At 39.9% G+C, this 16,158-nt stretch overlaps 1 protein-coding gene across 1 annotated transcript in view; it reads right to left on the minus strand.

Annotated features, from left to right (window-relative positions):
• Positions 1-16,158, minus strand: part of LOC118378704 (CMP-N-acetylneuraminate-beta-galactosamide-alpha-2,3-sialyltransferase 1-like) — a 51,419-nt gene that overhangs the window by 21,519 nt on the left and 13,742 nt on the right. Inside the window, exon 10 of the mRNA XM_052520546.1 lies at positions 2,731-3,068. Coding sequence (XP_052376506.1) covers positions 2,731-3,021 — 291 coding nt within the window. The 5' untranslated portion in view covers positions 3,022-3,068. The remainder of the gene's footprint in view (positions 1-2,730; positions 3,069-16,158) is intronic.

The raw sequence follows: 16,158 nt of genomic DNA on the forward strand, positions 1-16,158 counted from the left end.
GTAGTTTTTTAAAACTCAGCCCCTATTGTAGATACAGTGGGATATTGGTTATGTTGCACTTCCTAAGGCTTCCACTAGATGTCAACCGTTTTCAGAAACTTGTTTGAGGATTCTACTATAAAGGATGGGCACATAGGAGCTGTTTGAGTCAGTGGTCTGGCAGAGTGCCTTGGGCTTTTGACTCGCGGTCATGAGAGAGTTAGCTCTCGTTCCATTGCTTTTCTACAGACATAGGAATTCTCCGGTTGGAACATTATTGAACATTTATGTAAAAAACATCCTAAAGATTGATTCTTTACTTAGTTTGACAAGTTTCTACGGGCTGTAACGGAACTTTTTAAACTTTTCGTCCGACGTTCGGTGCGACCTGAACGCACTTTTGGATTTGTTTGCCAAACGCCCTAACAAAAGAAGATATTTGGAAATAACTGATGGACATTATTGAACAAACCAAACATTTATGGTGGAACTGGGATTCCTAGTAGTGCATTCTGATGAAGATCATCAAAGGTAAGTGAATATTTCTAATGCTATTTATCACTAATGTTGACCACCCAATATGGCGAATATCTTTTTGGCTGATTTGTTGTCTGAATGCTGTACTCAGATTATTGCATGGTTTTCTTTTTTTGTCAAGTTTTTTTTTAATCTGACACAGCGGTTGCATTAAGGAGAAGTATATCTCTAATTCCATGTGTAACACTTGTATTCTTATCAACATTTATGATGAGTATTTCTGTAACTTGATGTGGCTCTCTGCAAAATCAATGCATGTTTTAGAACTACTGAACGTAATGCGCCAATGTAAAATGAGATTTTTTGATATAAATATGCACTTTAGCGAACAGAACATACATGTATTGTGTAACATGATGTCCTATGAGTGTCATCTGATGAAGAACATCAAAGATTAGTGATTAATTTAATCTATATGTGTGCTTTTTGTGACTCCTCTCTTTGGCTGGAAAAATTTCTGGATTTTTCTGAGACTTGGTGGTGACCTAACATAATCGTTTGTAGTGCTTTCGGTGTAAAGCATTTTTTAAATCGGACACTGTGGCTGGATTAACAAGAATTGTATCTTTAAAATGGTGTATGATACTTGTATGCTTGAGGAATTTTAATTATGAGATTTTTGTTGTTTTGAATTTGGCGCCCTGCACTTTCACTGGCTGTTGGCGAGGTGGGACACGTATCTCAGAGAGGGAAGACTGCCAAGAAATACTCTGTGTGACCCAGATTTCACTGTAGTCAAAGGTTTTAAGGATGTCGGTAGGCTACTCTGTTTTTGCCAAGAAAACCTGAGAAAAATAAACAAGCTCTTTCTGGTCACTAATCTGGATATGTGCGCCTGCCTTTGCATGCCAATGCTGATGACTGGTCATTGGTCAACAGTCAAGACACGCAACTTTTTTGGTTCTGAAGCAAAGATTAGATGTTTTTGAAACAAGAATTTGGTGCAATGCTGTAGGCCTATGTTAGTGACCAGATCAAATAAGCAAATGTATAAATATAAAATACAAATGGTAAATGATTTGTAGACTATTAAATATGTAGTGTATTAAAATATGTAAATGGTAACCACTCCTGTTTTCTGCTGCTTTCATGAGGTCATCATTTAAAAAGCCTTACAACCTCTCATTCATTCAGTTTCACACTCGGGCGGCAGGTAGCCTAGTGGTTAAAGCACTGGGCCAGTAACTGAGAGGTTGCTAGATCAAATCCCCAAGCTGACAAGGTAAAAGTCTGTTGTTCTGCCCCTGAACAAGGCAGTTGTAATTGTAAATAAGACTTGTTCTTAACTGACTTGCCTGGTTAAATAAAATACTTGCAACACCCCCCAAAATCTTCTCACTGTTCTAGCTAACCCAACCTGTGTTGATTGTGGGCTTTTTTACAAGTTTGATACTATTTCTGGCTGCATGGAGAATAATCCACAGAGAATCTGTGCCACAAAATTAGTGACAAAATGTTCAAAAACCTGGCCAGATAATTTCAAGTCATCAGTCTCAAGTCAAAATCGAGTCCCGTATCTTGAGTCTCACGTTTTTTAAATGTTATATCAAGTCTAGTCTCAAGTCATCAAATTTGTGACTAGAGTCAGACTTGAGTCCAAGTCATATGACTTGAGTTCACACCTCTGGCGATTGATAACTAGCGTTAGGGCAATGACTGGAAGTCTACTGGATCAGCTAGCATTAGTGCAATCAGCTAGCTGACCCCGTAGACTTTTGTCATGCTGCTAAAGCTAGCTGACTTTAGTAAATTTAAAAAAGGGCTTGATTGTCAAAATGTCACACTATTCCATTAGAAAACAATAAACAGGTTTTGATATTTCAATGTGTAGTGACACTGAGTGTTCGGGACTCCCCTTGACCAATGGAAACATTAATAGGCTAATCTACATAGGAAGATACTGTTTCTGTGCCAGTCGATCAGTTGTTCTTTACAGATAATAATCAATTACTGTTATAACGTTTAGAATAATCAATGCAAAGGTCACATCAATGAGATGGCAGATAGTGTTTTATTTTTCTCATTTGTTTTATTTTATTTTAATGGTTTATTTAATTAGCATTCTATCTATTTTTTCTTGGTAGGTGTGGAAATATACTATGTATAATGTATGAGTAAATATGTGAATATGTGTTGGGTGTGACAGCAGGCATCGCTTTTTTTGCTTTAAGATAAGATGTAATAAAAAACCGTTGATAAAAACGTTTTTATTACCTGCCACCACATTCTTGTATCGTTGGAGAGTGTCTTGTACTTTCTGGTCAGAAAGGGTTGAAACGATGTGTTGAAGCGCTTCTGAAACCAGAGGTCATCGTCTGGCTGTTTCATACATTTGACACAGGCGCAATATTTTGGAGATAGGATCCTGTCCAGAGGCCGAAGGGCATTTTTAACAAAGTCCACGAGCGAATTGGAGGACAGCTGTCCGGTATAAAACACAACGATAGTAGTGATGCAGAGTAGAACGATGACACGACGAACTTTTCTAGTCCTGAAGATAATCATTTTGCCGATAGCAGGGAATCTGTTGGGTGTCACAGAATCCTCACCACCTGTAAAGAGATCAATAATAAACGGACAATTACATTTTATATAGAATAGATGTAACCTATAAGTCTTAATCAAACAGCTGAAGGATGAAAGGCAAATTAACAAATTGACATATGTAAATAAGGTATTTCTGTTTTTTATTTGTAATAGATTTGCAAACATTTCTAAAAACCTGTTTTTGCTTTGTCATTATGGGGCATTGTGTGTAGATTGATGAGGGGGGGGACTATTTTATCAATTTTAGAAGAAGGCTGTAATGTAACAAAATGTGGAAAAAGTCAAGGGGTGTGAATACTTTCCGAAGGCACTGTATACGGAAAGGGGGATGGATACCTAGTCAGTTGTACAACTGAATGCATTCAACTGAAATGTGTCTTCTGCATTTTTAACCAACCCCTCTGAATCAACATTCAAATTATGCCTATAGAAGAGAAAACAATGTGTTGTTTTTATTGTGCTTACTGAATTAAGTTAATTAAAAGTGAGCTACCCACTCTCAGACCAGCCTTACTTATTGAACTTTCCTTATAAACTACATTAGCGATCCAAAGATTAACTATAAAAAGTAAGAAATAAGTTGTACAAACTGCTGAAGGAAGTCCCATTAACTGGGAAAGTAAGTTTCCTAAAGATGCGTGTGGTTACTAGCTTGTCTTAAAGTTTTTAAGGTTGTAAAATAAGAAGCAGTGAACAGTAAAGTGGGAATGTTCGGTATGTCAGAGGCATGAAAAATTACCAACGGACTTGAATGCAGGTGTTAGGCGGGTAGCCAGTAAATGAGCCCTTTTAAGTGATTGTTTGACAATCAGATTAAAACATCACGACTGGTTGTGTTCATGCCACAATAAAAGAAGGCAGCCGCATAGAGCTAAACTCACAAAGACGCAGCTCCAACAACACATAATATCACATTATTCTGCCTAAAAACAACGATAACTTCTCTCACCCAGTGGCGTGAGTGCTGTTTAGGTGAGAGCTGATGTCGCCCCGTGAAAACCAAGGCCCACTTTGCCAAAGGCAGGGGCGCAAAATATGTAGCTTGTCCATGCCCAGCGCGCCTCTCCAGCGTGCTGTTGGAAAGACGCAGCGCTAAGGCGATCCACTAACGCTCAATCAAATTCATTTAACATAAATGATATAGCCTAACGTAGAAAGAGTAGTAGCCTTTGTGTTTTTTTCTGTTAGCCCATAGAGTGGAGACCAAAGGTATTACAATGTTATGAGACAGACACATTTTAATTCATTAACTTAATAATGAGGAGAGAGAGAGAGAGAGTGCAGGAGAAAGTCAACTAAAAAGGACATCCGTTTTGGAGCGGCCGCAGTATAATCCAACAGCAAATGGTGCTGAAATTAATTCATTTCAACAATTGTCTTCATTTTAATTCGATTTAACTAACATCAAGAGGTCTTTTTTTGAAGCCTACTTCTTCCTATATAAAAAAAATAAAAGGTAAGGTCTACCTGTTTGACAGACGCAATTATGCTATCCATAGATTTTTGTCGGTATAGCCAAATACTCCAATACTGTCACCGTGCACTCCTTAAATACCTCCATGCCTGGGAAGGGCTTGGCGTGTTCGGTTAAAAACAGGGCTCAAATTGAGTGGGGTTATGCCATACTCTTTGTTAAAGAAAATGGCACAAACTATACCTGTTGTTAACTTTATATTTTGAAAAAAAAAAATAATAATAATCCAGATAATATAAAGTATTCTATAACAATAGTAAATGCGTGATGCCTTTTGCTAGAAACAACCTTTAAAATGCCCACAAAAGACGTGACTCTGATGCATATGGAGATATATTGATTCCTGCATATCATGGATGAAGCTTGAGCTGGAATGTGAAGCTAACTAAAGCTAGCCAATTCAATAGAAACCTGAGAACTCTAACTAGATTCTTAGTATACCCCTCAGGGTTAACAATAACATTTATTGAAGTTTGAAAAGACAACACACCATTACAGATGTCAGCAAGAAAAACATTTAAGTTAACAAAACACAGAACATACATGAAAATCAAAAGGTGCAAGACAAAAAAATGACAATCCTCCACGAGTAGTTATTTTAACTATATACACACTTACCAGCAGACAATGTAGATGTTGCACATCTCTAACCCTGCCTTGTCTGGCAAGTTGTAAATGTGGTCAGAAGGACAGCAACAGTTACCACTGCTTAGAGCGAAAGTTCATTCAAGTTCAGGAGTAAATGGATGATAAATGTGACGGCAGCCACCTATCTCCAGTGCACTTCCCTGAATGAGTCATAAGCAGCAACAAGTTGTGTATATTAAGTATTATTGGGTATTAAGTTAAGTGTATTTTCAGTAAAGTATGTTATGTTATGTTATATATTAACTGACCAAATGTACACTGAGTATACCAAACACAGCCTCAATTCGTTGGGGCATGAACTCTACAAGTTGTCGTAAGCGTTTCACAGGGATGCTGGCCCCTGTTGATTCCAATGTATCCCACAGTTGTGTCAAGTTGGCTGGATGTCCTTTGGGTGGTAGACCATTCTTGAGACACACATGAAACTGTTGAGCGTGGAAAACCCCAGCAGCGTTGCAGTTCTTTAGACACTCAAACCGGTGCGCCTCGCACCTACTACCATACCCCCGGTGCCCATTCAATTGTCTAAAGGCTTAAAAATCTGTCTGTAACCTCCCTTTTCATCTACACTGACTGAAGTGGATTTAAAAAGTGACATCAATAAGGGGTCATAGTTTTCACCAGGATTCACCTGGTCAGTCTATGTTATGGAAAGAGCAGGTGTTCTTAATGTTTAGTACACTCAGTGACTCTATAGTTTACTTCTCATATTCTCACCCATGGCCATGACCCAAAATACAGAAATGAGGAGGCGCTGATAGAATGCAATTTATTTCATTATACTTTGGAATAGTAAACCTTGCTGCCTCCCTGTATTCTCTCTCACTATTCCTCCAGGGATTAACCCAGGCAGAATTGACAAGGCTAAGCAGGAATACTGATGATATTTGGAGGCTCCTCAGAGGACTCTGTAGGGTGGCACCATGGTGTAGCCGGAGGATGGCTAGTTTCTATCCTCTTCTGGGTACATTGACTTCAATACAAAACCTAGGAGGCTCATGGTTCTCACCCCCTTCCATAGACTTACACAGTAATTATTCATTATTAACTTCTGGAGGACGTCCTCCAACCTATCAGAGCTCTTAGAACATGAACTGACATGTTTCCCAGCCAATCAAAGGATCAGAGAATGAATCTAGTGCTGAAAGCACAAGCCACCGCTAGCTAGCACTGCAGTGCATAAAATGTGGTGAGTAGTTGACTCAGAGAAAGAGAAAGACAATAGTTGAACAGTTTTGAACAAATTTATTTATTTAAAAAATGAAGGAGAATCGAGAGGAGAGAGAGCTACAGTTGAAGTCGGAAGTTTACAAACACTTAGGTTGGAGTCATAAAAACTTGTTTTTCAACCACTCCACAAATTTCTTGTTAACAAACTATAGTTTTGGCAAGTCGGTTAGGACATCTACTTTGTGCATGACATAAGTCATTTTTCCAATAATTGTTTACGACAGAATATTTCACTTAATTCACTGTATCACAATTCCAGTGGGTCAGAAGTTAACAAACACTCAGTTGACTGTGCCTTTAAACAGCTTGGAAAATTCCAGAAAATTATGTCATGACTTTAGAAGCTTCTGATAGGCTAATTGACATCATTTGAGTCAATTGGAGATTTATCTATGGATGTATTTCAAGGCCTACCTTCAAACTCAGTTTCTCTTTGCTTGACATCATGGGAAAATCAAAAGAAACCAAGACCTCAGAAAAAGTGTAAGTGTAAAAAGTGTAGACCTCCACAAGTCTGGTTCATCCTTGGAGCAAAATCCAAATGGCTCAAGGTACCACGTTCATCTGTACAAACAATAGTACGCAAGTATAAACACCATGGGACCACGCAGCCATCATACGGCTCAGGAAGGAGACACATTTAGTCTCCTAGAGATGAACGTACTTTGGTGCAAAAAGTGCTAATCAATCCCAGAACAACAGCAAAGGACCTTGTGAAGATGCTGGAGGAAACCGGTACAAAAGTATCTATATCCACAGTAAAACAAGTCCTATATCAACATAACCTGAAAGGCCGCTCAGCAAGGAAGAAGCCAGTGCTCCAAAACCCCCATAAAAAAGTCAGACTACGGTTTGCAACTGCACATGGGGACAAAGATCATACTTTTTGGAGAAATGTCCTTTGGTCTAATCAAACAAAAATAGAACTGTTTGGCCATAATGACCATGGTAAATGCTTGGAGGAAAAAGGGGGAGGCTTGCAAGCCGAAGAACACCATCCCAACCGTGAAGCACGGGGGTGGCAGCATCATGTTGTGGGGTGCTTTGCTGCAGGAGGGACTGGTGCAATTCACAAAATAGATGGCATCATGAGGCAGGAACATTATGTGGATATATTGAAGCAACATCTCAAGACATCAGTCAGGAAGTTAAAGCTTGGTCGCAAATGGGTCTTCCAAATGGACAATGACCCCAAGCATACTTCCAAAGTTTTGGCAAAATGGCTTAAGGACAACAAAGTCAGGGTATTGGAGTGGCCATCACAAAGCCCTGACTTCAATCATATAGAAAATTTGTGGGCAGAACTGAAAAATTGTGTGCGAGAAAGGAGGCCTGCAAACCTGACTCAGTTACACCAGCTCTGTCAGGAGGAATGGGCCAAAATTCACCCAACTTATTGTGGGAAGCTTGTGGAAGGCTACCCAAAACATTTTTATCCAAGTTAAACAATTTAAAGGCAATGCTACAAAATACGAATTGAGTGTATGTAATCTTCTGACACACTGTGAATGTGATGAAAGTAATAAAAACTTAAATAAATAATTCTTTCTACTCTTATTCTGACAATTCACATTCTTAAAATAAAGTGGTGATCCTAACTGACCTAAGATAGGGAATTTTTACTATAATTAAATGTCAGGAATTGTGAAAAACTGAGTTTAAATGTATTTGGCTAAGGTGTATGTAAACTTCCGACTTCAACTGTATTCTGTGTGTATGTATTGATATGTAGGCTACGTGTGCTGTTATTAAATTTCTGCAGTTCTGTCCTTGACCTGTTCTTGTATATTAATGTTCTGTATAATGTCACGTTTCAAGTTCTGTGTGGATCCCAGGAAGAATTTTCATTACTTTCATCACCTTCATTACTCAAAATGTTTCTCTTGACATATGCACCTAAATTGTAAACTTTCATTCATAGGCTAGGTGTCATGTATTGTCATATTATGTCTTGTTCCTGTTCTTTCTCTTCACTCAGTCTCCCTCTGCTGGTCGTATTAGGTTACCTTCTCTTCCTTTCCTTCCCCCAGCTGTCCCTCATCTTCTCTAACTACCTCGTTCACCCTTTTCCCACCTGTTCCCCTTTTCCCTCTGATTAGGTCTCTATTTCTCTCTCTGTTCCTGCTTCTGTATTTGTCAGATTCTCGTTTGAGTTTCTCATGCCAGAACCAAACTATCGTCTTGTTTGCTTCACCCTTGTCCCGTCCTGTCGGAATCTACCTGTTCTTCTGATGCTACATGTGATCAGGTACCTCTGTCCTCTACGACCCGCGCCTACCCAGAGAGACCAGCAGTCTGTCGCCGCTCACCCAGCTATTATCCTCGGCTGCTAAGAAGGGGACTCTACCCAGCTATTCTCCTCTGCTGCAAGAAGGGGACTCTTCTGTAATATTCAGAGGGACTTTATTATTCTTTTGTCGCCCTCTCTGCAGGTTGTCTATTTTGCCATTTTTATACATCTGAAGAGGATCTATGTCTTCCCTGTGATTTGACATTAAAAGACTCTGTATCTGTTAAACCGCTTTTGGGTCCTCACTCACGTGCATAACACTAGGTTGTAGCAACCTCATGATGGGAACAGGGAAAAGTAGAGTAACTTGTAGTAGCCTAAACCTATCGCTGTTACATTGAGCTGGGTGAATGGAATATGAATGACAGTCATCCATTATGCTGTAATAGAAATAAGGTCATGCTGACACAAAAAAAGAAAACGTCCCCCCTCATCTTAAATGTCACCGACTGCCAATGATTTACACTAGGATATTTATTTAGCTGCCACTAGTACATAGAAATGGTAATCATAAAACCTAGTTTATTTTTATGGTTTATATTATACAGTATTGCAAAATGTAATAAAGTTTCATTGATGTAATAAACGTGGATCAACGGGCGTCAGGGTATCCTAGTGGTTATAGCGTTGGACTAGTAACCGAAAGGTTGCAAGTTCGAATCCCCGAGCTGACAAGGTCAAAATCTGTCATTCTGCCTCTGAACAGGCAGTTAACCCACTGTTCCTAGGCCGTCATTGAAAATAAGAATTTGTTCTTAACTGACTTGCCTAGTAAAATAAAATAAAAAACAAGAAACACACTGCGAACAGGACCAAGAATCACAACGACGGGCAGTGCAGGCACAGTTTAATTTATATTTATTTAACTAGGCAAGTCAGTTAGGAATAAATTCTTATTTTACAATGGCAGCCTACCCCGGCCAAACCTTCCCATAACCCGGACCCATACAACGCCCGGACAACGCTGGGCCAATTGTGCCCTGCCCTATGAGACTACCGATCACAGCCAGCTGTGATACAGCCTAGGATCAAACCAGGGTCTGTAGTGACACCTCTAGCACTGAGACAAAGTGCTTTAGACCGCAGCGCCACTCAGGAGAGTTAGCAAGCCAAAGAATGCAGGCTGAATACAACAACACGTTGTCCTGATGAAAGACCCACAACCTTCAACAGAAATGCCGTTTTTGGATACTGGGTTGATCATTGCACTCCAAAACACCTTGGTAATCTGCCCAGCTCTATGATGTCTTGCACATGTTCAAAGTCCCAAGTAGCAAAGCAATTCCACAGCATTAACAAACCTCCCCTATGTTTGATTGTAGGGAAGTTTTATTTCTTTTCTTTGAAGTTAAAATCAAATCAAATCAAATTTTATTTGTCACATACACATGGTTAGCAGATGTTAATGCGAGTGTAGAGAATGTTGTGTTAGTTGTGTAGCGAAAGTTGCTCTCCTTTGAAGGTTGTGGGTCATCCAGCAGGACAATGACTTATAGCACACATCCAAAAGCACCCAGGAATGGTTCAAGAAGAAATACTGGACTGTTCAAATCACATTTTATTGGTCACTTATGGAAGTATTCACACCCCTTGACTTTTTCCACATGCTATGTTACAGCCTGAATTTATAATGTATTGAATGGAGATTTTGTGTCAGTGCAAACACACAATACCCTATAATGTCACAGTGGAATTATGTGGAATTATGTATTTATTTATTTTCACAGTAGAATTCTGATGTTTTATACTTCTGAACTTATTTAGACTTGCCATAACAAAGGGGTTGAAAACGTATTGACTGAAGACATTTCAGATTTTCATTTTTAATTCATTTGTAAAAATACATAATTCCATATAATTCCACATAAATTGAGCAATAATAGTGTTCAACATGATTTTTGAATGACACACATACAGTTCTGTAAGGTCAAAGACCAGGGAGGTTTTCCAATGCCTAGCATAAATGGGTACTTATTGGTAGGTATTGAATATCCCGTTGAGCATGGTTAAGTTAGATACAGGAGTCCTTCCTAACTCAGTTGCCAGAGAGGAAGGAAACCACTCAGGGATTTCACCATGAGGCCAATGGTGACTTTAAAAGAGTAACAGAGTTTAATGGCTGTGATAGGAGATAACTGAGGATGGATCATCATTGTAGTTACTCCACAATACTAACCTCAGTGACAAAGGGAAAAGAAGGATGCCTGTACAGAATAAAAAAATATTCCAAAACATGCATCCTGTTTTCAATAAGGCACTAAAGTAAAACAGCAAAACACTTTGTCTTGAATACAAAGCGTTATGTTTGGGGCAAATCCAACACACCACCGAGTACCACTCTTCATATTTTCAAGCATGGTATGTTTGAAGGGTATTTTATTAGCTGTTGCGAAAGCAGCAGAAAAAAAAGATGGTGGTGGCTGCATCATGTTAGTTTTTTAGGATAAAAATAAATGGAATAGAGCTAAGCACAGGCAAAAATTATAGAGGAAAACCTGGTTCAGTCTGCTTTCCACCAGACACAGGGAAATCAATTCACCTTTCAGCAGGAGAAAAAAAAACACAAGGCAAAATATACACTGGAGTTGCTTACTAAGACAACATTGTGTGTTCCTGAGTGGAGTAGTTACAGGTTTGACTTAAATGGTCTTGAAAATCTACGGCAAGACATGAAAATGGCTATCTAGCAATGATCAACAACCAATTTGACAGAGCTAAGAATTGTAAACATAATAATGTACGAACATTGTACAATCCAGGTGTGCAAAGCTGTTTACATCTTGCCCCGCAGCTGAACAGACAAGTGTGTTTGTAATGCAAGATGGAGGAGAGCCTGCTTCTCATCAGATATTTTTTTGTTACTTTTTCCTCAACTTGTTTCTCTAACCTTATAGCAAGTCAAGCTAGTTGTACTGCAGTGCAGCTAGCTAGCTAGCTAAAAGCTAGGCTAGGTTGAAGATACCATTGTAGCTAGCTTGACCTGCAGGGGGTGTGACTACGTATGTAAATTAGATATTTCTGTGTTTCATTTTCAATCAATTTGCCTATTTTTAAAAACATGTTTTCACTTTGTCATTATAGGTTATTGTGTGTAGATGGGTGAGAATTTTTTTTATTTAATATATTTTGAATTCAACTGTAACACAACAAAATGTGGAATAAGTCAAGGGGAATCAATACTATCTGAAGCAACTGTACACTCTTAGAAGGTAGAACCATTTTTGGTTCTAGGTAGAACTCTTTTTGGTTTCATGTTCCACAGGGATGCTGGCCCATTTTGACTCCAATGCTTCCCACAGTTGTGTCAAGTTGGCTGGTTGTGGATCTCTACTCTGAATATCTCGTTCCATCTCCTCCAACAGATGCTCAATATCTGGTGACTGGGCAGGCCAATGCAGTAAGCTAAATTCACTGTCATGATTGTGGAACCATTCCTGGACAATCCTAGCCTTGGGGCATGGGGCAAAAATACATTTGCATATGGTTTCACTGCTGCCATGTCGGGGTGCACCTGATTGGCAATGATGTTCAGATATCTTGTGGCATTCAAACATTGCTCCACTTTTATCAAGGGGCCCAATGTGTGCCATGAAAACACACCCCACACCATCACATCACCACCACCAGCCTGCAATGTTGACATGCGGCATGATGGATGCATGTACTCATGTGGTTTTCTCCATATCGTTGTAAAACAGCAGGAACCGGGATTCTTCAGACCAGGCAATGTTTTTCCAATTCTCCAGTATCCAGTGTTTTAGTTCCAAGGCCAATGTAACCAAAGTGTCTTGTTTTTTGCTGAAAGAAGTGAAACTCTGTCAGGTCGTCGGCTGTCACACCCATTTGTGTCAAGATACCACGAGTTGTGCATTCTTTTATGGGTCTTTGGACACCAATGTTGTACTAGACTGTCAGTTGACTAACTGTAGCCCATCTGTTGCTCGGCACAATTTGTGTCAGCTTCCTTTGTCCTCTTTCATCAATTACCACCAATTACCCATTTCTGGCCGGATGTCCTTTGGGTGATGGACCATTCTTGATACACACGGGAAAATGTTGAGAGTGAAAAACCCACATGCTGGTCCATGTTGACACCAATGCTTCCCACAGTTGTTTGAAGTTGGCTGGATGTCCTTTGGGTGGGGGACCATTCTCGATACACACGGGAAACTGTTGAGAGTGAAAAACCCACATGCTGGTCCATGTTGACACCAATGCTTCCCACAGTTGTCTGAAGTTGGCTGGATGTCCTTTGGGTGGGGGACCATTCTCGATACAAACGGGAAACTGTTGTGAGGGAAAAACCCAGATACTTTTTATTTAACACTTATTTGACTGAGACATTCTTATTAACACTATGACCAGGGGAATAGTTACAGGGGAAAGGGGCGGGGCGGGGGGGTGAATGAGCCAATTGGGCAAGACAAAAGATTGAAGTGCCTTTGAAAGGCATATTGTACGATAATAGGTGCCAGGCGCACCGGTTTGTGTCAAGAACTGCAACGCTTTGGGGAAACTGTTGAGTGTGAAAAACCCAGCAGTGTTGCAGTTCTGACACAAACCGGTGCACCTGGCACCTACTACCATATATATCCCTTTCAAAGACACTTAAATATTTTGTCTTGCCCAATTGCCTCATTCATCCCCCCTCCTTTCCTCCCCTGAATGGCACACATATACAATCCATGTCTCAATTGTCTCAAGGCGTATAAATCCTTCTTTAACCCGTCTCCTCCCCTAACATCAATAAGGAACCATAGCTTTCACCTGGATTCACCTAGTCAGTCTATGAAATGGATTTGAGGCTCTTCTGAGGGCAAAAGGTGGTGCAACTCAATATTAGGAAGGTGTTCCTAATGTTTTCCTAATGTTTTGTCCACAGTGTATATGTATATAATGGTGTGTGTATAGACAGTGTGGACAGTATATGAATAGGAAATGTGTGTACAGCTGTAGTTATATAGGATGAGCCTTGACTAGAATACAGTATATACATATGAAGTGTGTAGTGACCAGCAGTCTCTAAGGTGCAAGGTGCAAGGTAGAGTAGCAGGTGGTGGCCAGCTTGTAACAGTGATTAAGTTCAGGGCAGGGTACTGAGCGGAGACCTTGTAGTGGTGACTATTTAACAGTCTGTCGGTCCCAGCTTTGATGCACCTACTGTCTCCGATAATAGCGGGGTGAACAGGCCATGGTTCGTGTGGCTGAGGTCCTTGATGATCTTCTTGGCCTTCCTGTGACACCAGGTGCTATAGATATTCTGGAGGGCAGGAAGTGTACTCCCGGTGATGCGCTGGGCTGAGCCCTCAGGAGAGCCCTGAGGGTGGTACGGCAATTGCAGACGGTACAATGGCCGTACCAGGCAGTGATACAGCCCGACAGGATACTCTCAACGGTGCATCTGTAGAAGTTAATGAGGGTCTTAGGGGCAAAGCCGATTTTCCTCACCATCCTGAGGTTGAAGAGGGCTGTTGCCAGCTAACTAATCATATTTAAATGATTATACAAATACCTTGCAACCAACATGTTATATATATGGGGGATACAACCATCCCATCTCTGCAGCTTTTGCTGCGGAGAACCAGAATCATTAGATCATTTGTTTTGGTACTGTCCATATACAGTATAGCTTGTTTTTGGTACTGTCCATATACAGTATAGCTTGTTTTTGGTACTGTCCATATACAGTATAGCTTGTTTTTGGTACTGTCCATATACAGTATAGCTTGTTTTTGGTACTGTCCATATACAGTATAGCTTGTTTTTGGTCGCAGGTTCAGGAATTGCTGAAGAATTGCAACATTTACCTGGAGTTAACTCTGCAAATAGCACTGCTGGTTGATTTGAAAAGTCATAGTCAATCAATCGCTAATATAATAATACTTTTAGCAAAACAATTGATCTTGAGAATAGAAAGATTCGCACAGTTGAAAAATATATATGGCAAATAGAAATCAAAACCGGATGATGTTAAGAGATAGATGGGAGGGGTTGAGTGAAGCTGAAGGGTGGGACTAAAAACAACATGATAACTAATATAAAATATACTCTCCGTAAAATGTATATAGGTTCAGAACCTTTGTGAAATAGCACAGTTAAAAATAGATGGCAAAAATACAAATATTGGCACTCTTGCACTTTTTTCAAATCACTCACAATTTTCCCTAAAAATAAGATGAAATTCACAAAAAAATGTATTTCACTGTTAATATTACAGAACCTTTGTTTTTGATTCAGAACTTAATATATCAATTTAAATCAGAAAATCAACAGAAGTGACTAAATGATTGACAACCCAGACATAATAATTGGTAGCACAAGCTTTGGTCAAATTAACTGCAATCAAGTGCATCCTATATTCATCGATGAGCTTCCTGTACCTCTGAACTGGCAGTTTGGCCCACTCCTCATGTGCAAACTGCTCCAGTTTTCCCAGATTTTAAGGGTGCCTTCACCCAACTGCTGTTTTCAGATCTCTCCACAAGTTTTCAACAGGATTTTGATCTGGACTCAATGCTGGCCACTTCAGAACAGTCCAGCGTTTTGTCTTGAGCCATTCCTTGGGTACTTTTTGAAGTGTATTTGGGGTCAATGTCCTGCTGGAAGACCCATGACCTTCAATGGAGACCCAGCTTTCTGACACTGGGCCCGACATTACGCTCAAACATTCCCTGGTATTCTCCTGATATCATGATGACATGTGCACATTCAAGTCACCCATTGCCAGAGGCAGTGGGAAAGACACACTTGATTACCATGTGTAGATAAAACCAATGTCAGATAGTAATCGGATCATTTTGATCTGATGACAACGACCACATGTTAATGCAAGGTGTAACCACAGTTAAAGAGGACGCAAAATACAATAAATAAAGTGATCATAATATTTATGGGGGAAAGGCAACGAGAGAGAAATGGAGGGAGAGAGAATAAAAACGAGAGAAACATTTTGTTCTGTTTTTTCCCCCGAGCCAGGGACTGAAATTAAGTTGTATTTACAGACAGACTGAGGAGTTAAAGCCAAATGGCTCGATCCCGGATAAGGATATTGACATTGCTGATTACAACATCTTCAGGTGTGACAGCCATATGAGGAGGAGGGAGAGGGGAAGAGCTGAAAAAAATGCTTAACAGCACGGAACACTCTCCATTCCAGAATGACCTTATGATCACATACCTAGATGACAGAGAGAGAGAGAGATGAATGTTGTCAGCTCTTACCTTGACATAATGAAAGAGTTTCAAGTTGTGTCATCCAAGAGTGACTTTGATAAAATAGTGCTTGATCAATCTAATGACTATGCAGTGTGTTTGGCATTGTCATCTTTGAAGGAGGAATAGAAGCAGCTGGGAGACTTGGAGAACTACTTGAATCAAAGAGTGCTGGTTCTCAATTACAACCCCCAAATCTGGTGCAGAAAAGTGGTTTCACTCCGGTAAGGTAACCACCCTA

Source organism: Oncorhynchus keta, chromosome 6, assembly GCF_023373465.1.
Source record: "Oncorhynchus keta strain PuntledgeMale-10-30-2019 chromosome 6, Oket_V2, whole genome shotgun sequence".
In the NCBI taxonomy this organism is placed as follows: Eukaryota; Metazoa; Chordata; class Actinopteri; order Salmoniformes; family Salmonidae; genus Oncorhynchus; species Oncorhynchus keta.